The sequence below is a fragment of the Saccoglossus kowalevskii genome, chromosome 4 (genome assembly GCF_978046115.1).
Source record: "Saccoglossus kowalevskii chromosome 4, keSacKowa6.1, whole genome shotgun sequence".
In the NCBI taxonomy this organism is placed as follows: Eukaryota; Metazoa; Hemichordata; class Enteropneusta; family Harrimaniidae; genus Saccoglossus; species Saccoglossus kowalevskii.
This window is the reverse complement of record NC_140644.1, coordinates 38222852-38247926: the sequence shown is the minus strand read 5'-3', so window position 1 is coordinate 38247926 and position 25075 is coordinate 38222852. Positions and strand designations below refer to the sequence as shown.

The 25075-nt window shown below is 35.2% G+C and overlaps 2 protein-coding genes across 2 annotated transcripts; one reads left to right on the top strand and one right to left on the bottom strand.

Annotated features, from left to right (window-relative positions):
• Window positions 1-3322: 3322 nt before the first annotated feature.
• LOC146747388 (beta-1,4 N-acetylgalactosaminyltransferase 1-like) lies at window positions 3323-4675 on the top strand. Its single transcript, XM_085498414.1, has one exon. The coding sequence runs from the start codon at window positions 3323-3325 to the stop codon at window positions 4673-4675; it is 1353 nt and encodes a 450-aa protein (XP_085354540.1).
• Window positions 4676-10185: 5510 nt separating this feature from the next.
• Window positions 10186-11778, bottom strand: LOC146747387 (beta-1,4 N-acetylgalactosaminyltransferase 1-like). The gene has a single exon (XM_085498413.1). The coding sequence runs from the start codon at window positions 11776-11778 to the stop codon at window positions 10186-10188; it is 1593 nt and encodes a 530-aa protein (XP_085354539.1).
• Window positions 11779-25075: the final 13297 nt, after the last annotated feature.

Genomic DNA, 25075 nt, shown 5'->3' with positions numbered 1-25075 from the left:
AAAGTCGATAATAAGAATTGTGTATATTATAGATGCATACCGTAGTCGGCATACACAAGTGTCTTTTATATAATCGCGTGTTTTAGGTTGAAACATTGTTTGTTTGTTTTCTGAAGTGCCTCAAAATAAAACAGTTTCAAAGAAAAGTGCTTTAGTTACTTTTATGACCGTTCGTATATGTCATATACGTAAACACTTATAAAACATGCATAGTCGAGTGTTTTACCTTGAATCATTACATGTGTGTTTGTTTTAGAAAGTGTTTCAAGACAAAACAATTTGTAAGAAAAGTGTTTTAATTACACTGATGAAATTGTGTGCATGTCGTATACGCAAACACATATAAAACATGCATAGTCGAGTGTTTTTCTATGAAAAATTACATGTGTGTTTGTTTTAGAAAGTGTTTCAAGACAAAACAATTTAAAAATTTTGAAGAAATGTGTTTTAGCTTTTTACTCTTATGAACACAAATATGTATTATACAACAACACTTTGACAACCTTTATAGTTTGGTGTTCTGGGTTGAAACATCGTTGGTGATTTTGTTTTCTCAAGTGGTTCAAATTGAGAATGCTCAGATGTGATTGGAACTGCAGCTATCGTTCACCAAATGCGGATTAATAAAATCCGTTAGGCCACGAGGTACTTAATTCACAACGTGTCTCGATTTCTCGTTGTACTTAGGTTGGTAAGACCATATAGGTTGGTGCGTGACATAAAATTATTTTCTGGAGGTAATGTCATGAGGCATCGCATCATTACGTCACTTTCGGTGATTTTCTATTTGGCATATATACTATAATGTTTACTCACGAGTCCCCAGACTTTTCACTCAATTTTGCTTAAAGGTGGATGCAGTAGTTCGTAAATGTTCTTCAATAAACACTTTAATTACACATTTATGTCACCGTAAAACACCTAGTGTTTTATTTCGGAAAAGTGTATTTTTGTTTGTTTACAATGTGCTTAATTTTCATCAAAAAGTGCTTTGATAACTCACTAAAACACTTTTTTGAAAATACTAAAACACTACTGTTTGATAGAAAATACAAGTGTTTTATTATATAATACACATGTTTTTAATTATAACAGTGTGTTTTCAATTAAAACGGTGTGTTTTAATGAAAAAAACATGAAAGTGCTTCCGAGATTTACAGTGTAATGTACCGAACTAGATGGAACGGATTTTATGTATTCTAATAACACAGCTGGTTCGCGTTCAGCTGGTTCGCCGCTATAGTTAAATGTGTGTAGTAGTTGGAACTGAGACTAAAGTAGATAAGTAAGGTCGTATAAACGTTACCGTTATTTCACTTAGGATATAATATTGAACCGTTTTACATTTTGATACATAGAATTCATTTTGTCTACAGCAAAAGCATGCTTAATCTAAATATAGATATTATTGAGCAGCCTAATGATCACAATTGTTTTCTCCAAGAAAATGCATTTTTTTAGAAAGAGATGTCTTACTCGATCAACAACAATTTAGCGTTTCATATTTTGAGACAAGCATTTAGTGGAGTAATTTTTTTTACTAAATCAATTACCAATTACACATTTAATAGTATTTATAGTATTTTTTAACTAGGGAATATTGCTCTTATTATGTTGGTATATAACATGTTAGTATTTATGACTATATATATTGGTGATTGAATTTCTTTAGAAGATTTGGTCTTACAATTGTTTATTTATTATAATGCTGCCTGAAATGCATGTATGCGTGGTAGCATCGTGTTACATGCACACTAATCTAGGCAACCGGTATGTACCGGCGACTCAAACGACTGTCTTATATATTCGCATAATTTGACTCGTTTTAAATTCTTGAGTTTAGCGGACGTAAAGCAGACATGATTTGGTCTACCGTCTAATGAGTATATGCTTTCCATTCAATTAAGCAGATTTTGCTGTACAAGAATACACTTTATACTATTGTTTGTAACTTTTATTTATAATTTATGCCAGTAGCTTACAGCCAAGCAATTTAAGCCAGTATATTACAGCTCTCGTGAAAAGCAGAACACTACAACCCTTTTTCCAGCACAGTGGTACAAGCCTATGTCAGGTCAGTCAAATCTAACATCATACATTGATTTTCAACATATCGATGTTTTACTACTCAAAGAAAGTCTATAAACACTTCAGCCTCTATATAGCAGTTCAGTTGTAGTCTTTTATTTTTTTAATGCATTATTATTATTTATAAGAAAAGATTATAATTTAGGCTAATTTGTACAGATCTTTTTCAAATGTTCAAACTTCTCGACTCAGTTCACGAAACACATATAAAATCGGTCGTTCGCTAAGTTATATACCATTAACCGTATTGTTATCTCTTTTTGTTGTTGTTATGACATATTGACATGCAAGCCCTATGCTCATATTCATGAAAATACATATTTTTTAAATTGATTGAAAAGTTCCACAAAAAATGCTGATGGTCGCGTATAAGCTCAATGTATCAATTTGTCATTGATGTATGGATGATGTGTTATACAGATCCATATATTACAGTTGCATTGTTCAGAGAATCATTTCTGAAAATATGCATTCTTTTAAAGACTTCTATCTGCTCAAAGTTCTGAGATGAATCACAACCTATTCAGTCGAGATCGGGTTGTTTTCATTTATCTTTAAAAAATTATCCGGTGTCTAAACAGATTTATATTCTGATTTGCGCATTCTAGCAAAGAAAATCGTAGCAAAATCAAATGCTTTATATGAATGAAATACAAAATACAACAAATACAAATACACAATCTCATGACGTTTAAATCATAATAAATATTATAATTATGCAATTGAGGTCGTAGAATGGCGACTGGGTTAATCCTAAATCACACACCTTTTTGAAAACCTTCACATTCTCTGAAACAAACAATGACAAACAAATAGATTTAAGGTAAAATAAGATGGTATTATATACAATAACAAATTTCTATATTATTATTGATTGGAAAATAAGAATTATTTATCAATAACGTAATAATAAGTAATTATTTTATTAATTCAGGAAAAGAATGTCTACTATGTTTCTCTTTATGTACTCAACTTCAATATATATATATATGCATTAATATTGACATTTTGTAGGTGATTAGTCTTTTGGTGAAATAATTTAATTTTGTTCGTGTGTTTGTTTTCAGCTACATTCGTCATGGCAAGACAGACCGGCAAATTATTACCTCGCCTAGCTGTATTTTGTTTCATCGTGATTATGTGTTTATTCGTTATTAAACGATCATTGTTCCCAGGCTCTTATCAAATAATTTACGGAACTTCACAACTATCAACAAATTACGGAATAACTAGAATGCGCGTCCTCAAAGGCAAGACATGTAGTACTCATAGAAGTGCTGTTGGACCACTTCCATTCGATGCACGTCTGCGGTTGCAGAAAGAATTTAAAGATTGGCAGCACTATGAAAATAAACTGGAAGACCCTATAAGTAGATGTGTAGCCATGTCTCCTATAGCTTACATCGGATCAGGTATCACGGTTGAACCTTTAAACTCAGTCCGGCTTGTTGGCATTGAGGTTCAACCAGCTGCATTTGGAAAAGACAACTCAAAATTAAAAATATCAATCATGTCCAAAAGATCTTTAGGATATACTTATATTGAACCAATCATACACGCATTACACATAACTGGAAACAACACTCATCAAGTAACAATACAAGCTGGCAATGTTGATGATCTGAATACTGCTTTGGAACATTTAATTTACACAAGTACTGAGTACCATATAAGGAAGAGGGATGTTATTTACATCACTTTTCAAGAGTTTCAGGTCTCTATCAACGTCCTGATACAGCGACTTCATATGCCGAAACTATATGACCCTGGACTCGGTAATGACATAAACAATAAAGTCACTGTCATTTCAAAAACATTTGAACGATATGACTGTATCAATAGGCTCATTTTAAGTGTTAACAAATACTATCCAAATATGACAATATTAGTAGCTGATGATTCCCGGAAAAAACAAGATTTGAATGGAACTAATGTCAAGCACTTCTGGATGCCATTTTTAGAAGGCCTTGGTGCTGGTAAAAGCTTGCTTGTGAGCCAGGTGCGTACAAAATATTTTTTGTGGATGGATGACGATTTTGTCTTCACAAACGAAACAATTTTGGAGAGGTTTGTAGAGAAACTAGACTCACCTACTGCAGAGCTTGACTTAGTGGCTGGGTTTATACGAGATCCAAAGACGGGAGTTTCTGACAGTATAGACAATGATATTTGGAAATGGGTTCAGTACTCACGAGATGAAGATGGCAATGGCTGTTTAGTCAGAACGGACAAACCGTTTCCATATGGCAGCGTGAAGGAATTTCCAAATTGTAATTTCAATGACGTCGTGCCCGATTTTTTCATGGCAAAGACTGAATCAGTGCGAAAAGTGGGATTTGATCCAAGATTCGAGCGCATATCACATCGGGAATTATTTATAGATGGCTTAGGGCACTTAAAAATTGCACAGTGTGATGACGTCATCATCTTACACGCCCGGGGGAGAAATGCAGTTTATAATAGATACAGATATTCCCATTTTACAGAGACCGAAAGCTTAGAACACTCTGACCATGTATTGTTTAAAAACGGGTTCGAAAACTTTCAATCGTGGAATGAGTTTTATTTTGGGAAACGAAAAGGTTAGATTATTGATTTTGGCAGATCTTCTCTCATTATAAAGGTATGGATAAAATGCATTATTTTCGGTTTTTGTGGCTCTGTGTGTTGCTATTATTATATAAACATTGGGTGCTCTGGAACTGTCAAATGGTCTTATAGAGTAGTTTAGGAATTATGTTTTGAGTATACAGATACCAATGAGCCAAGATAAGTATGATGAAATATCTACATAAACAGAGATGTATTGGGCATGTTTATTGGAAATTGTTACAATATTTTCACTTGTGTTTTATTCGGTATAATATAACAATTGTTATTACAAACTGCATTTTCAACAATAAAATGTAACGTAACAATCAATCCGTGTCATTTCTTTATACATCTAGAATTTTGTAAATCTTAATTCACAAACAATGGTATTATATAGGACAATGTGTAAACCGAATAATGATTCTGACGTTATGCTCTACAAGTTTAATGTTAACATTTCCTTACAACGAGCCATGCTACGATGGTAACATTGAAAACAAAGTGCCATTGTTAATGATTTTTAACGCGCTAACCTAAACTATTTAGAAGATATAATCCATAAAAATGGGAAATTATCTCATATAGTTTGTGTACTTTCTCAGCATAATCTAAGTGGTATATTTATCAAAAATGTGTGAATGTACCAGTGGTAATAATCTGTGGTTCTGATGTCAAGCAACTGTGCATATATGCTAGTATGATATCCTACTGGGCACTGTCTGCCAGATTCATGCATTTTGGGATCAGTACTACATCTGGATATTGCTCGCTGTCAGCTAAAGTATAGACAAATGCTTTGCATGATCTCCAACTAGTGTACACCAGTAAAATAATGAAGATCTGGCAAAAGTTGAGACACAACCTAAATCGGTAGATTTAGAGAGCATTGAGGCTGCAAAACAGACTTCAGATGCTATTGCCTTAGTGGGATCCTTCGTGATGTAAAACTCAAAGAGCTGCTAGAAATAAAGAAAATGTTATGTGACACCATTGCCTCAAAGCAGACTGAACTCAAATCAACTACTACACTGACGTTGATCAATCCAGGTGTAAATAGAAGGGGTTTAATTACTACAACGATTATATTATTACTTTTAGTTAGATGGGTATAAAGTGAGAAAAAAAAATAGTTTAGTCCAAGATTATTAAATGTAGGAATGTTGGAAGACACAAACATACCGCTATCACTACAATCCTGGGTATGCCAGAAATAAACGAAATGTAATATTATAGGCAACACTGAGATCATAAATACTGTTTCGACTATGTTGAAAACAAAGTAGTGAACAATACATGTCAGAGCAACAAGTTTGGAACAATGTCATTTTAATATTACTGCTGCAGGTAGGACATTTTCGAAACAATATATTTGCTCTGTCTTAGTACACTCGAATATGCCTAAGCCTTTCATTGAATTATCAGTATCAATTTTAAGCTCATAGTCACCAAGATATACTTTTCAGACCACTCTTCGGAGAAATAAAGTATATAGATTCAGATTTCTTAGGCTGATTAATTTTATCAAAGACCGAACCATATTCATAACAAGCGTTAACGAGGGTTCGCAAACCATAGATGGACGGGCTAAGGTAACCAAGGCATCGGCATACATCGTTTGGTTGATAAAAATCCTCCAACGCAACTGTCCACTTTATATAGGTATAAACGAGAAATGAGGTCATCAATATACACGTTGAAATGAACAGTCATAATCATGCTACTTTGCCTGCAGGAAACTCGGTATTAGTAGAATTTTAACAGCTGAGTATGGTACCAAACCAATAAAATGCGAACAATATAACCAGGTAGCACCCTTTCAACCAACTTTCTAAACAGGGACCAATGGTTGACATGGTCAAAAAAGCATGCATATACTGTGCTATTATACGATTGATAATTGATAATAGTTAATTTCTTTAATGTTTAACCATCGATTAGTGGAAACCTAATTCGTAATTTCATTTTATTAGGTGATACTTTGCATTTGAAATATTCATTATAATATCTGACGCACACATTATTTCGTACCTTACATGAGAAGAATAACATTATATTGAATTCCACGTACTTATTAAATTAAATATTATATTGTTTGGTGTGTTCATATTATAATCTTGTTTGTCCGACATAACATGTGGTATGTTAGTTAAATGTATTTTGTAATATAGCGTGGTTGGTTATCTGTGTTTTTTGATATGATTGTTATAATGTGTTCCATCTCAGCCATGCTAAGTGACAAATTATGTGTACATTACTCCCGAAATATATTCACTTCTAGAATATCTTTCGTCGGATAGTTGTGTATATTGCTATTAATTGATCATTGCAGTACTATTTAACGAATTTAGTAAACATGTTCAAGCTTGTTACGGCAAATAATAATAAATACTATTCACTGCATGACGTTCCCACTTTCACTCTCACCAAAGAACTGCCAACATAAATGTTACTGTTGGTGTGTAACAGCAGTAATTATAAATTGTCGATATCTTATTATTTGTTTTAAAACATGGGTAGAAAACGACACATTGAAAAAGTCAATTTGAATTCATCGTCTGCTCGATGAATTCAATTCTGCGATTGGATAATCACTTTTGATGCGTCGGTTCGATCATAAGTTGATTTGTTGATTTCTCGATGACGTAATTGGGGTATATTGTAATAACAACACAATGGGAGCATTTGCAGAGGGTTAATACACTTGAACAGAGCTATCCACGTGACCATCAAATGCATAATGTTTGTTGATTTGCTCTTTTCAACCAAAATTCCATATTGGGATATGGTTAAATTACCCATATGCACCTAAAGCCGATTAGATACCAAAATAACCCTATCATAGGGGGAACGCCAAACAAAGAAATTAACCTTCAAATATGCGGGCTGTCATCATGGTAACACAAAGTCGGGACACAAATCAAACAAATCTCTAATCAAGTAGCAAATATACTGGAAGTACTTATCCCTAACTGAAGATAAAATCTATAAATGGTAACAACTATTCCTCAGTAAATGCGCTTATATTGTAATAGAGATAAACATGATATCACCGTGCAAAGTACAATTAAAATTGTTAATAACTGACCAGGATTTGCTTGTTAACAACAGACAATACGGGAACTGATTGTCGATCACAACTTTCTGAGCACCGTCCAACACCATATAACAATCTAAATCCTGCCAATCTCTTTCTCTCACACATTCTCATTCAATAACTAAAATTGCAGTAACGATAGGATACCCCGAGTAGCAAAACACAATGAGCAAAAATGTACGTCAAGACAATGACTTCATAGTCATACCTAGGCATTAGGGTCAGATTAGTTTTTCAAAGAGTAACTGCGGAAAATACACGCAATGTCAACTTAGTCTGTTTTTGGCTACTCCACAAACACAAAATCGACATTCATATCCCACCACACCACCAAATACAGAGCATCTGTATTTAACATCAAAGCTATCAAAATACAAACACCAACAATTCGAAATAGAATTATCCGAACGAAAAGTTATTATTAAACTCATCAGATAAGTTACTCACGAGTTACTTACTATCGTTAATTTTTGCATTTTCTACAATGAAAACTCCAATGATACTGTTTCCAAGTTGAGGTAACATGGTTTATTAGATTCTTTTTTCACCCTTTATTATTATACACGCGTATAAACGTCAGTAACTAAATAACATCACGCTTGTTTTTACTTCAGCTTACGTACCAACTTCTATTCAGATAACACTCAATGGGATGCCAACACCATATGCCAGAACTCAACTTCGATAAATGCAGTCCCATGAACCCCTCTATCATAACAAACCTTATTTCTTGCTATCAATTTGCAAGCTAACTTTGCAGCTTGCTCTTAGATAAACTTTATTAGCTTCTCTAGATCTTCAACGATCTCGTTTCCCGGTGCAACTGTCGTTGGGCCCCGCACCAATACGCGCCATATATGTGTATCGGGCTTCCCTGGTCTGGTGCGAATTGATAGGTGTTTAATATAGTAAGCATCCACATCGATTATGCAATGCGCCTGCACATTAAACATTGGTATCAGTTTTTGATCTCAACACTCTCTATAACAATAACTGTTGAAACTGGTTATACTTCCTATTTTGTATAGTCTAATTATCATGGCTACATCCTGCGACCTCTGGTTTTGTTATCAGATTTTTTTTTTTAATTTATAGACTTGTTGTGACAAATCAACTCTGCACATAGTACTAGAACTACGATTGTTATTGTTTTATCTGGTGGTTTTGTAAGGATTGGGAGTACGACAATACAGAGCATAGTACACTTTTTCCCTCAGAGCGAAGATCATGAGACCACAGGGCCCGCAACAGATTACACAATTTTGCCTATACAAGCCTTGTGCCGAGGTTATGTATTTCTGTTGTTTCAAGACAAGTCATTTTATAATAGAGACATCCACGTGATCCAGTTCTATTTTCACGTTACTATTACGTCTGAAACTGAGTGGGGAATATGATGACCGCATCAGTTTGAATGTGTTGAATTTTAAATAAGCCACATAGTTTTCAATGTATGACACATGCCCATACGTCATGCGTGTTACAAAGTATGCAGCCCAGTCATACATGGCATAATGCTCTGAGTTAAAAGTAAGATCTTTCAAAATAAAAAGGATTACAATACCCGTTGTGACTTATATAACGGGCATTCATATATAGTGTATTTACAGGTTGACTGTTATAATAATGAAAAAAAATGACATGCTATCTTTTGTTTTCATACTCATATATACAAACATCGTCAAATACGTTAACATTGTAGCTGTATTTCTTTCTCAGAGTGCTGAGCAATAAATACAATATTCGGCAATTCGGCATGAAACTTGTTAGGCATGAACACGAAATTAATGTTTTTGCTAAGACAGACTTTTTATTGTATCTAACACGAAAAATTGAAGTGTCTTAAACTTAAAATATAAGAACCATTTCAAAAACAGCATATTAATTGTTAAAAATATGTTAGAATTTGAAGAACTATTATTTCCATTATACTACGTACTGAACATCTGTGTTGCTTGGGGCTCGTCTATAGAGAATAAAACAAAAAGAAACAGGGAAAATGTCAAATATCATCCCAAAGTGTAGAGTATGAGATATAACGCACAAATATTATCCAATATTATTATCTATTTTTCTCTATTCTGTAATGAGGAACTGTAAAAATGGCGCCTGATCAATCAGTTAGAATACGATTAATAACTGTCAAAGTCAGTCAGAAGTCAGGAAAGAAGTTTGCAATTATAGAAGAACTGTGCTGTAGTTCGACAGACAGTGAAAGGCATGTTGTCAATCAATAGCTTTCATATAGAAAGCGTGTTATAGGATTAACCAGCATAATCTTGTCATATCGCCATTGAAAAGGACACTATATTGCCACAAAAGATATGTTTCATAATTCATGGTAACATGATTCTTATTTCATGCTGATCATGTGGTAAAATTTCCTATGACGGGATAACGTGACAGTGATGTTACTGTAATTTACTCTTTACTTCAAGAGATTTTGCTGAATGAGGAAATTTGTAAAAACCCCACCAGTAGCACATATTATTTTCAAAAAGGGCCATTGGATCGGAAAAAAGAATTGTCCTTGTTTCCTTTCTAAATCTATCATACCTTTCATTTTTGCCATGCACATGATACACTGAGCTGTCACTACAGAATGCACTTTTTGCTTTCCCTATTGTATTTATCCATGCCTCTTCGTGAGCAGCTTGTTTAATCAATGGATATGCCCCGATTTGGCGCAAAACTGCTGTTTTAGCAGCAAAAAAGAACATAAACATTTCTCCCCATATGCACTGTGGATAGCCAGTCACATCTCTATTGCGAGGGAAATATGGCCCTAAATTGCAATAACCCTGTGTATCATTGTAACCAATATTTCGAAAACCTGTAAGAATTCCCAATTGTTTAACTTCTCCACAATTTATATCCATATCAATATCAGGATCTTCAAGTTTTGCGACCATCGTCTCCAAGTTAGTGTTGTTTGTGAAGTACATGTCGTCATCCAAAAAAACAACATATTTTGTTCTGACCTGACTCAGAGCAAGATTTCTTCCCGGAAAACTTCCTTCTCGGAAAGGAAGAATAAAGTGTTTGACATGTTCCTTTTGTATAGGTTTTGGAAACTCGGAATCATCTGCAATTATTATTGTAATGTTTGGATAATATTTGTGAACACTAAAGACAAACTTTTCGATAACATCTGGTCGTTCGAATGTTTTGGTGATTACTGTGACTTTATCAATGATGTTGTCATTCTCCCCGGGATCATACAAATCTGGCAATGGTTCTCTACGTATACGAACATATATATTAACTGTGAAATTAAACAATGTGATTTGTAAATTATCACGTGCATCAAGTTCATATGTATGACTTGAATAAAGAATACTGTTATTGAGAACATTTTTAAGGAGCTCTATATTTTGTTTAAAATTCAGTTTCAAATCAAAAGTGTCACCAGTATATATGATTTGGTTTGCTTTCATAATGTCACTCATCTGTTTAGTAAGACGCAGCTTTCCAAGTTTTTTGGTTGAAGATAACTGAAGGATAATGTCGTTATTTACTTTAGGTAATATTTTTTCTACATATGAATGAAGTGACATTCCAATGATTGGTACTGTTTGATACGGCTCAACAGTGATACCACTCCCGATGTAGTTCAATGGTGACATGGCTTTGCATACGGACAGTGGTTCAATTCGCTTGTTCTTCAGCATTTCCCATTTCTTTCCTTCAGTTATTCTTCTTTTATTAACAGGTTTCAACCATGCTGGTGGTTCAGGACAGTTACATCTCGTCCTACCAATCTGCATTTGTTTGCGAAGAATATCCTGTTCAACAACGTCGCTACTCACGTCACCATTAAATGGAATTAATATAATTTCCTTCAATCTGTCATATTCATCGTGTTGGTATTTCTCATTGATAGTTTGTTGTTCACCAGTATGGTACAGACGAAACCCAATGTCTGCAGTCAGAAACAAAAGGAGAAGTATGGAAAAAATAACTTTGCTAATAAGTTTTTTTCGCAATCCTCCTAAAAAACTCATGTTAACCACAAATTGTCAAATGTGCTGCACGACAGGATCCAAGGATGTTCCTGATACAAATACAGTTGGTAGATGAATAATAAATGTTATTCTACATAATGAGAACTGATACATATTTATTGGAGCACGAGTAATTCTGTGTGTCAAGGTGCAAGCACATATTATTAATATTTACAATCTTGTTATGTACTCGGTTCTGCATAACCACAATTTATTTTCAAGATACGTCACATGAGTTAGGAAATACAGAAGATTATATATTTATTATGTTCATAGACACAGTAAATAAAAGCATTTCTAGTAGTAAGTTTCTAGTAGAAAATTTTCAATTACTGTAAAATATGTGAAAGAAATACCTTCAAAGTTTAAACAAAATTGATATAATGTCAGAATTTACGTTTACATCATGCAGCTTTTCTCTTAATCTGTAGTCAAATGTCAAATGTCATGAATCGTCAAATAAACGTTTGTACTTCAGGATTTGTAGTATTTAAGTTGTCTTTTCGGATATCAACCAAAAAGGAAATATAGTGAGATTTATTATGATCATTCACTAAATTTAAGTAATTGAGTTATTTCCACAATATTCAACACATGACACTGTTATTCTGATATTATTTGTACAACCTCGCGTTTAGGAAGAAAAGCACAAACCGAATAGATGTACAATTTATGATACAACCTGATAGGACCATGGAATATTTGGGCGAATGCTTGTTATATTCGTCCTTAAATTCTAATGAAAAATCCTAAGAATTATTATTGACGAAAAATTGAATTTCTGATAAAACTGTTGTGAGTTCATAACAAATGATAATAATAATTGCATGCCAAAACTGTCTGACACAATTCAGGCGACACGCTAAGTCTAATAGCCCAGTCTGGAAGGGTAATTTAAGGTCTGGTCGAAAATAGTTGCATGTGGTTGCATAATGATGGAAAAAATAATTCAGATGAACTTGAGGAAAACACGCCATTGGAGATAAATTTGTTCATTTATGCTAGTGAGTTCAACAAGCTCAATTTGTCAATGGTCAAAATGATAATGCCACGTTCCAGTGGACAGATTTTGGTCGATTCAAATTGTACAAGCACAGTGATTTCTAAGTAACTGTTTTACAAAATTTCAGAAGTTGAACGTCCATGTCAGATTCTTACTGGTCAGTATTCACTACATATCGATATTTAGTGACGACATTTAAAAGGAGCGCATTATATTCAAATTTCTTTTGTGAAAAAGTGAAATTTGGACTAATTTTTATAGAGGAAATGAAAGGTCAGCTGGGTTACAAACTGCATGAATTTGATGGAAGAATTATGCAAATATCCTCATGTAATTGTGTTATCTCAGATAAGTATTTTCAACTTATTATTAACATCTTTTGAGGATTTGTATTTCTCTCGCCTTTTTATTGGCATTCTTTTTTTAACTGGAAAAAGAAGGAATTTTATACATCGCTTTAGTTTTAAAAAACTGATGTCGCGCAAACGTAGTTCTTCCTTTATGTTCATGTTGGACGTTTCTTGCTATGATAGCTGCTTAAAAGTGATGCATCATGTGCAGTACAAGGTTCAATGTCTTTGATTTTCATTTTGCAATATCTTAAGGCCCAAGCCTGGAGGCCTATGTCCTTGTTATTATCGTCCGTTTTTTTATTCTATATTTCTTCCACTTTCTTTGTCAAGTTTTTTTTAGAAAACGACTGCACAGAATATTCTGATATTCTCTAAACTTATAGTCTCTAATGTGATTGGTGTCTCTCTTTTGATTGGCGGTTGAAGTCGCAATTGACCATGTTTTGAGGGTCTAGGCGTTCAGATTGTTCATAGCATGTAGAACAATTAATGTGTATTAGATATCAGCAACAACTCACGTGTAATTGATTTCAGCCATAACAACATTTTGGTTTTCTTCTAAACAGGAAGGAGTTTTTTTTTACTTATGTCACAACTACGATTATGTTCTAATGCACTACATTGCATATCCATGTTGAACTCTTTCAGAAAGTTACAAAAAAATCAGTTCAGTCAAATGGCCTCCATCTTGTAATTTCGGTAAAAATTACCAAAGGTTTAGGCATCTGTTTCTCTAAGGTGGACCCACAGATCAACACAATATTTTGTATATGTCTAGTCACAGTTTCATATGAAAAAAAAATAAAATTTCGATCTTTCACATGGTATGATCGCCATCTTGGATTGTGTGAAAATGGAAATTGGGCAATTACACGTATTGTATTGGACTGATTGTGGTGAAAATGTGTATGTTCATTCTACTATTGAGACGCATTGAGACTACTGTCATATTGAACACATAAAACAAACAAATTAACTTATATAAGAGATGGCCATATATGACCATATAACCTCATAAATAAGCACGTAGCTAACTATGTATTCTGAAAACCATATATCGATAACTATACCAGGTAAATACATAAAACCAACAGCGTTTTGGCCTTATGGTACCGACCATTTAAACTACTCTACTGGCAATCCAGTGACCAAATTAAATATGTAATATGATACTTTGAGTCCCACTGATGCCGCTTGCGACTTTACTTAGGGGCCTAACTCAAAACAGCTAGGCCCCTATTTATATCGTCCATTTGTTCATCTTTCTTCAACCTCTTCCTCTTTCTATCGTCAAGCCATTTGAGAAAACTGCTAACTAGTCAGAAATTCACCATACTAGTAGTCGCTAATGTGCACCTGACTTTCAGAATGTTTGTTGGTCAAATTGTTCGACAGCCATATTGGATTGAAGGTAAACCGGAAGTGGCTATTTGACCACTTCCTGAGTGGCGAGACGATCATATTTGTTATGGCATATAGTACAACTCATGTGTATTAGATATCAACAATAACATTCTAAACGCGCACATCAACTTCTTCTGTCATTTTTGATATTTTTGATATATTTTTAAAGATTTGGTAATTGCAAATTCTAAACTAGGATCATTTTGACCTTTGACAAATTGAGCTTGTTGAATTCACTAGCATAAATGACCAATTTTATCTCCAATGGCATGTTTCCCTCAATGCCTATATAAAATCTCGTATAAACTGCAATGTACAACAAAATGATCGTATTGTGTTGCATGGGTTTCATTTTCAAGACAATGTACTTAATCAAAGGTTGGCCAGGGAAAATGTCCGGAAAAGGTGGATAGAAACTCGGGTCAGTTTTTCATTGGCCTTTGAAGGATAACAAATCATATTCTGTCGTCTACTGCGATAGACAGTTTATTTAATTTTTCCATTTACTGACGTGTTCTTGACCATATTTTCTTGTAAGTTATACAAAACACGGTCAGACATGTATCATCTAGATCAACATTGCTCCGGCGATCTAAATGTGGAGGTTGACTGCCAATCGCGAAGCCCTGTCCAACATGAATTATTTTTGAAGGGATGGTGGAGGTGGCTAGATTTTCAGTTTCTCGCTCTAGTATCACGATATTTTTTTCAATTCATACTTTTCAGTATAGCAATACTCTACGCGCGATCACTACAAACAAAAAAACATGAAATGTGACATGACAAAGTACATGTATGCAGAAAAAGTACCAATTAAAATGGATCTTCTCATCGTAAATTTAAATATGAAATAAGGGGCGATGACGTTTTTTAAAAAGGTCATTCTAACATAAACTATTACTATTATAAACAATGCAAATATACAAAAATACACACAAGAGCTTAAAATAAATTTTACATTTCAGTAATAAACATTGTTTGAATTCATTAGTCTTTTTTTTTCAAAACAAATTGATAGTTTGTCAATTAATTTTTCAAGTAGACTCTTGTTGCTATCATGCATTTTAACTAGGAAATTCATAATTTCCGCATTGTTTTCTGCTTTGCATTGTTTATACTCGTCAAATAAACACATCTTTTTTGGTGGGTTAGGAGCAGCGATGTGGTTCAGTAAATACGCATGCATCTAGTGCAGAATATTGTCAATCTCAATAACAGCGTCCCCACTAAAAATGGAAATGAGGTAACCATAGAACGTTGTAGCGTGTGAAAGTCCAACAATGTGCGCAGACGATAACGATAACTGAATTGAAAATTTTGGGCCATTTTGTAGACAAAAACAACTTGTACTTTAATATGTATAGCCCACGCCTATTTATAGTCCTTGTAGATCGCCAAATACTGTGGCATTGCGGACTTCCGGCATCAGGTGGCATCGCCGCATCAAAGACTACCGGCTAATTTAAAATGTTTTTTGACAACATGATTTGCCAATGATTTTTCTTTTTTTACAATATAATTCATGTGCAGAAATTAAAGTCATTTGTATACAAATTTGCTAGTAGCTGAGCCGGGACGGTACACCAATATTCTTTCAAAATACATCATTATGAAAAGTTACAAGAACTTAAAGGGAACTTCTATGCCTACACTTGGTGGTCACAATAACACTTGAACTTCTATGACTGGACTTGGGGGCTGAAAATGCTATTTTCAAACCTTGAAATAAGTTCAACACCAGAAACCAGGCACAATTTACGCCCATGGGCAAGCAAAATTACCCCCTGGTTCGGACACAAAATTGTGCTGCAAATTATAGACCAGTGACAAAACAATAACATTTATTGATAAAAAAATGCCCCTGGTTGTGAATTCTTTATTTCAAGCCCTGCCTATTTTAATAGTAATACTCAACAAGAGTATGTTGAAAATGTCTGCTAAGGGGGTAAAAAAAAGGTTTTTGGATCCCGAGCGACACTGAGTTTCCAGCATAACTTTTTTTAAACAGAAACAATCATGTATATTGACCAAAAATTGGATGAGAAGTTTCGAGCACAGAGAGTGAGCGCGGTACTGAGAACAAATCATTTCCATTATTTTTAGGCAAAAAATTGCATGTCCAAAACACAATAAAAAACACCCACTGACCGACCCAACCTGGCAGGTTTGATTGCACACAAAACATTTGTGGGTCACCTAATAGGTATAATTTGGTAAAAAATGGATTTGTATTAACAAATATAAGGGCGTGTGAAATCACTTTCACCTTTGTGGCTATTCTAAGACTATTTATTTTACCATAAATTTACTACTGCACCTCTTACAATGGCCTTACCATGACAATTTGTCGGTCATAATGTCATGGCTGGCCAATTACTTCAAGTTATGACTAAACACTTTTAAGACTTCATTTTTCAACACGAATGAATTCAACATTCAAGAAATTTGCCATGGGACACAACAGGATTCCTTTTTCAAAATCTTTATCTTAAGAACATTTTAACAAACTGAACTATCATCTATCATTTGAGGAATACGAAACTAGTGCTACCGATATATATTTTCCTATTCACAGCCAACCCTTCCATCTATCTTCTACGGGTCAAACAAAAGGGTCTTTATCTTTTTTAAATGAAGTATTCATTCCTATGCATATACTTTAAGTACCATGTATACAGTACAAACCGAATTTCCATATATCACTACTGCACGCAGCGGACTCGCGCATTTACTTGGTTTAATGATACCCATGTTTTACCATATTTATGTGTAGATGTATTTAGACACAATGTCAAAGTGTGTTTATATTTGGGTGTGCTTAACACCCAAATATAAACACATGTGCTTAACAACAAACAAAGTAAACCAGCATTTACCTACTGGTACATGTATATCTCGTATCACCAACAGGTGTTTATAATCATGATATTTAATCTCATAAAATCAATGCTAAAACAAGCTGTATTCTTTTTTTATACTCACATGCAGTGGCAGCACTAATTTCTTTGGCCACCATTGCAATTTGTCTGCCCCCCTCCCCGAATGACAAAACGTTCAGGAAAAATAGAGAAAAGAACAGACAAATCAAGAAAATTAACAATTTAGTCTACTGCCAGCAATGAAATAGGCCAAAAATGTATTTTTTTCACCACTTTCCCCCCCATTAAATTTGGCTTGCCCTCCACTTGCCCCCCCCCCCCCAACATTCAGATGCTGCTGCCTCCACTTCTCACATGTGTCCATATACGGTAAATGCCATATTAGGTCAGTTATCAGCCTTTTACCATGTTACTTTATAATCTACTATAGTATCGCACCAGCAACCTCTGAAAGTTGACCACCATGACCATTTCCCTATTGATCTCCAACGCATTACAAGTGGTTATTATGTAATTATAAATACATGTACATCAGATTCCTCTTCGTATCTCAATTTCTCGCCATAAGCTGAGTATTTCGCTTGTTGTTGTGTAGTACATGTTCTTTGAAATTTTTACCCTAGTTATGCGCATGCGCTAATAACTAAAAATCCCTTCAATGACCATTACAACTTGGCACAAACACAATTACTGCCTATTCGGCTCTTAAGGGGACAATTCATGATTCTCTTTCCATCATCAAGGTCAACTCTATCAAAATTCACATTTTTAACTGGTAAGAATCCTTGACTGCTTTATATTACAATCCGCAAACCATTGTTTCAAATATGCTTCCATTTGGCCAAGAACTGAGAAAATGTGTCATTTTCTAAGTACTGTCGAGGACCCGACAGTAATTACAACACAGTACTCTATGGAGACTTTTTCAATGCTATAAAACTTGAAAATGAATTATTTGAATCAAGTGAAATTTTCCGACTACATTTATGTTTTACTCTTATTATTATTTAGGTAGAAAAGAAGTAAGGTTTTGGTCACCACAGAATCATGAATTGCACATTCAATATACATAATTTCCTTGCGACATTGTGGGTCATAAGTGGATAATCATTGGCTGCTTCACTTTCGTTCACTTATTAAGTAATGCACTTGTATATCTGAAAAAAAATCTGCTCCCTTATTATTAGCGCTGTGCACTTAACTGCGCATATATACGGTACAAGTTAGTTATCATAAATTCATCCTATGTACATGTGTATGTGTAATATTTAATAAAGCATTATTTCTCCACACAAATTTCTCAGCCATCTTTATACACATAAACATGCACTATTGCTGCATTGAATATGCGTCCTTGACTACGGCTAAACTTTTAGGCATCAGAAAAGATTAAAATAACTCCTTAAAAAACTGCCGAAAAATCGGCGATTTCTTGGTCTCATTTTATTTTGTTAAAAACCCGAACTCAAAAACGCAATTTATGGTACGCGACTTAAAAACGCAATTTAATCCACGTGAATTTCCCAACAAAGGTTTAGTTGTCTGTGGTGTCACAATAAGCGAGAACGTAAATCGTTTTTATGCTACGAAAAAATGCAGACCTTGAACATACATTTTGAACTTTAGTACTACGTCATTTTTGTTTGATTGCCTAAGGTTTTTAGGTTCATGTGCTGCAAGTTACAGAGCACATACTAAAGCGGCCGTCCCACAGCAAATAATGAAGCAAAGGAATTGTCGATGTCGAAATCGCGAAACTAGCCTTTTTTACGCAAACTGGAAAGTTCGAATTACTAAACGAAGTACAGGACGACGAAGATAAAATATCCAAAAATCAACACATACCAAAATTATATCTCAAAAGTAAAGATTCGTGATGTATTTTAGGTCTAATCGGACCGGAAGTGGAAATTTGTTAGTACTCTGAATATCCAAACATATTTTAGTATAAGGTAGTAATAAACATTTCCATAATGTCTCTCACACGAGCATAGCTGTGCCAAGGCGAGTATACAAGCCAGTGCCGCAACACATTCATTGTGCATTTAATCAAAATCCCTCTTCACTAGAGTAGTGCACTAGATGTGAACTTCGAATATAATTTATTCCAGGGACGTAACGACCAACGTATTTTATTTACCAGGGCCATAAACAAGCAGGACGAATTATACAGCTACCAGTCTACAGCTTTTTCAAAACCACCGCCCGCAATTGTTACGTGCACATTGCTGGATCTCGGCACGTGCCGAAATTTTAAGCCTTCATGTTTGGAGAGAAATACAGCACTGGATTTACGTTTGTCGGGACCCACATCGGAACCCACTCGGCTCGTGCAGAAATCACGCCGTCATTCGTCGATCTGTTAGTTGACCCAAACATGGAAAAGGATACACATATGATAAAAACAATAATTGACAAATTGAAATTAATTCCTTTTGTTATTATGGTATTCATTACGAGTCATCGTGTAATGAACGGCTCCGAAGATTTGTTTTTTTTTTGTTTATGTAAATGTAGCATTGCAAGAAAATACCGGTTGCAGCACATGAATATTCGTCGCCGTCGACAGTTTGCATTCATTTCATTCATTACTACTGTATCCGATCATATATATAGTTATGTGTTCTCTGAAAATTCACCACTAATTTCGGTTCGTGCCGAGCGTTCAAGTATATCTCTAACGTGAACGCCACTAATGTGTACTCAAAAGTGACTTGGCTGAGAAACGATTACGTACTACAATATACTAACACTGACACTCTTTTTTTAACTTTTGAAAGTAATGGTTTTAAGAAACATTCATTGTGTGTTTTAATCAACAGTATGTTTACAAGTTCAGTCACATCAGACAAAACAAATACCACTTGTAGCCAGAATGGTAACAACAACGTTTGTTGTAAAAGTAACACACGTGATTTGAAATAATTGTGAACTGTTTTGGCTGCGTTCAAGTGCAGTCCCTTACACTTTTTTTTTCCAAAACGAAAAATGTGACGAACTTCGTTCTATTATAGCCCAATTAGAATTTTTAAAATTTTGAAATGTGACAAAATTGATCTAACAAAGACGTACAAGAAGCGTTATGTATTGGAACTAAGCACGTCTGGGGTTAAATCAAGCCTCGACTGTGTTTTTTTGTTGATGGCGGGCGTGAGTAATTGTACTTAACGAGCAATTTAAAAACAAGCTGTATGAGGGCGCTATATACGAATCTGGACTAATTATATATTGTCAACGCTCCACTTAATATTATAGCTAATACACATTTTAAGTTGTAAACGGTTATACACACGATTTACGGATAAATATTATAACGCAGTTCCCCGAAAACGTCAAAATAAATGTAATTTACAATGGGCGTACATGACGTGAAAGAACACAAGAATACGCCGGAAACCGTTAACGTAATGATCGGTTACCCAGTTGTATATGCCGTTTCAGTTTCTATGTAAATTGGCGTATGTACTGCATTTACGTTTCTTCCGTCCAACTTAATCAGCGGTTATTTAGAAGTATATATTATAAACGTTGAACGGAAACCTGCGTTTTTTCAGAAATTACCGTTGATTTACGTTGAACTGAATGGACGACAAACGTATACCACCCCCATAGTCCGACGGTTACGCGATGGTTACGTACTGTTTTACTGCGTAACCGCTACGTAACCGTTGTGTAACCGGACCAGAAACACGCCGTGATTTCATGCCGTGTTTGTGCTATACTGTTTCCCTGCCATAAATTATTGAACGTATTATTATCATACATTCATTTTCATTATTTTCTTGTATTGATTTACTTTATTTTTTTTTTATTTTTATTATCTTAATTTTAAGAAAATATCACTAGATAATAAATTGATTAAAAGAGAGTTCTTACTCAACAAAATACGTTGCGAAAAACTGCTTAACCTGAAAATTATCAACATGTAGACTGGCGAAAGTCTCTGTGATACTACTATTAAAAAAAAGAAACATTACATATAATTCTAAGAGCATTGTTATACGCAACACGAATACGATGAAAATATGCCACAGTAAAATCCGTCCATAGGTAACTACAATACAAATTTGAACAATAACTACGAAATATCGTACACTTAACAGGAAGAGAACATTTACTAAATGTACGTAGTAAAAAATTGGCTCGAGCAAACAATCCACGTATTTGTTTTCTCATACAAATAGTGTGTTGACTAACACATTTTAGTGGCTTGCCATTAAGATAAACATTGGGAACTCGTTTAATGCCACACTTAGATGGTAAATTATACATACAGACATATTTCTTAAAATGTGGCTACTTATTGATTGATTTTTCTGTAATATATGGTGAATACATATTATTATTATACATCTGTCATCGTAACGCCAAAAGTTACAGCGTGCCCTAATTTTGCGGTATTTTACGTGGTATTTTATTCCTACCATATAAGGAAATGTGACTTCATATGGATTGATTACACATGTAAGCGTCCTCTAATAATACAAACAAACATGGCTGCTATCCAGACCAGACTGACCGGACTCTGCACAAATAAGTTCGCTGATTCAGTTCTAAACTTTTTGCATTTCGGCATTCCCATGATTTATCCTTGGAAGAAAAGTTGTATAATAAAAAGGTCATTACGAGAATAACTTATAGTATGCACTCAGACTGTTCGCCACGCATCGATACTCCAGCTGTTCTGTCGTAATAACCTCATATTATTATTTAGTATTATTATTATTACTATAGTGAGCTGTTTCATACATTGCACAAATAATTCAAATAAGTCACGTGGTTTGGCCGCCATCTTAGATTTTAAACAAAATTAACCAAAAGTTTGGACATTTGTCTCTCATATATGCTTCAACCGATCAACTATATATTAAATAAATATATAGTGCATATATAACATGTATGATCAGAACTCAATTTGACAAAAATATATATAATTTTGATCAGTCACGTGGTTTGGCCGCCATCTTGAAATTTACAAATACAAATTGCAATTTTGGCCCAGTCCCGGCACTAAATTCCCTTGATTGAAACAATTTTGGCCCAGCACCGGCACTAAATCTTGCATAAATTGCAATATTGGCCCAGACCTAGCACTAAGTCACACACAAATTGCAGTATTGATCCAGCCATGGCAATATATCCAGCACAAAATGCAATATTGACCCATCCCCGGCACTAAATCCTACACAAAATGCAGTATTGATCCAGCCATGGCAATATATCCACCACAAAATGCAATATTGACCCAATCCCTGGACTGAATCCTGCACTATTTGCAATATTGGCCCAGTCCCGGCACTAAATCCTGCACAAATTTAAATTTTGGCCCAGTACCGGCAATATATCCAGCACAAATTACAATATTGACACATCCCAGGCACTATATCCTGCACAAAATGCAATATTGGCCTGGCCCGGGTACTACATCCTGCACAAATCGAAATATTGTCCAGCACCGGAACTAAATCCTGCACAAATTGAAAAATTGGTCCTGACCCGGCACTAAATCCTATACAAATCGAAATATTGGTCCAGCACCAGCACTAAATCCTGTATAAATTGCAATATTGGTCCTGATTCGGCACTAATTCTCACACAGATTGCAATATTGGCCCAGGCCAAGCACAAAATCCCGCACAAATTTCAAAATTGACCCAGTCCTGGCACTGAATCCCATACAGATTGAATCAATTTTGGCACAGCGTCGGCTCTAAATCTTGCACAAATTGCAATATTGGCCAAGAACTTGCACTAAGTCACACACAAATTGCAGTATTGACCCAGTCATGGCAATATATCCAGCACAAAATGCAATATTGACCAAATCCCAGCACTGAATCCTGCACTATTTGCAATATTGTTCTAGCCCCGGCAATAAGCCCAGCACGAATTGCAATATTGCGCTGGCCCTGGCAGTAAATCCACAAAGAATGAAATATTGGTCCAGCCCCGGCATTAAATCCTGCACAAAATGCAATATTGGGCTAGTCCCGGCACTAAATCCAACACAAATGTTAATGTTGTCTGAGCGAAAGCACTAAATCCTCATAAATTGAAATGTTGGAAAGGCCCAGGCACTATATCCCGCACAAAATGAAATATTGTCCCTCCCCTGGCAATAAATCCCCCCCCAAAATTGCAATGTTGGCACAGCCCAGGCTCTAAATGCAGCACAAATTGCAATTCTGCCCCAGCTTCGGAACATCCCACACAAATTGTAATATTGTCTAACCCAAAGCACTAAATCACCCACGAATTGAAATATTGGCCCATCCTGGCACTAAATCCTGCACAAATTTCAATATTGTCCAAGTCCCGGCACTAAATCACACACAAATTGCAGTAATGACCCGGCCCCAGCAATATATCCTGCACAAATTACAATATTGGACCTGCCCTGGCACTAAATCCCGCACAGGTTGAAATATTGTCCCAGCACCGTAACTAAATCCTGAGCGAATTGCAATATTGGGCAATCCCTGGCAATAAATACAGAACAAATTGCAATTTTGGCCTAGCCGCAACACGATATCCAGCACACAATTAAAGTTTGACTCTGCCCCGGCTATAAATCCAACACAAATTGCAGTAATGGCGCAGCCGCGTCACTTACTCCCTCACAGATTGGAATATTGGCTCAGCCATGACAATAAATCCTGCACAAAATGGAATATTGGACCTGCCTCGGATATACATCCCCCAACAAATTTGGATAGAGGACCTGCCCCAGCACTAAATCTGACACAAATTGCAATATTCGCCTGGTTCAGGCGGTAAATCCAGCACAGATTGCAATTTAAGCCCAGCCTCAACACTAAATATCGCACAAATTTCAATTGTGGCCCAGTTCCTGCACTAAATCCCATATATATTGAAAAATTTGCCCAGCACTGGCACTAAGTCTTGCACAAATTTCAATATTGGCCCAGACCTAGCACTAAATCACACACAAATAGCAGTATTGATCCAGCCCCAGCAATATTTCCAGCACAAATTACAATATTGATCCTGCCCAGCATTAAATCCCCACAAATTGTAATATTGGACCTGCCCTGGCACTAAATCCTGCAAAGATTGCATATAGGAAAAGCCCCTGCAATAAATACCGAACAAAAATGCAATATTAGCCAGTCGCATTACTAAATCCCGCAAACATTTCAATAGTGGCCCAGTCCTGGTACTCAATCCTTTACAGATTGCAATATTGACCCAGACCTAGCACTAAGTCACACACAAATTGCAGTATTGACAAAGAAACCAGCAATATATCTAGCACAAATAAAATTATTGACCCTGTCCCGGCATTTAATCCCGCACAAATTGCAATAATGGACCTGCCCTGGCACTAAATCATTCAAAGATTTCAATATTGGCCCAGCCCGGCAAAATTTGTAATGTTGTCTAAGCCGGGGCTCTGAATGCCCAACAGATTGAAATGTTGGAATAGCCCAGGTTCTATAACTCGCACAAAATAAAATATTGTCCCTCCTCTAGCACTAAATCTTTCACATATTGCAATTTGCCACAGCGAAGTCTCTAAATTCCGCACAAATTGCAATTATGACCCAGCCTTGGAACTAAATCGCACACAAATTGTAATGTTGTCTAAGCCAAAGCACTAAACGACCCACAAATTGAATTGTGGGAACAGACCCGTC

Coding starts and splice junctions, on each gene's coding strand:
- LOC146747388 (XM_085498414.1), top strand. CDS start 3,323: ATGCGCGTCCTCAAAGGCAAGACATGTAGTACTCATAGAAGTGCTGTT.
- LOC146747387 (XM_085498413.1), bottom strand. CDS start 11,778: ATGAGTTTTTTAGGAGGATTGCGAAAAAAACTTATTAGCAAAGTTATT.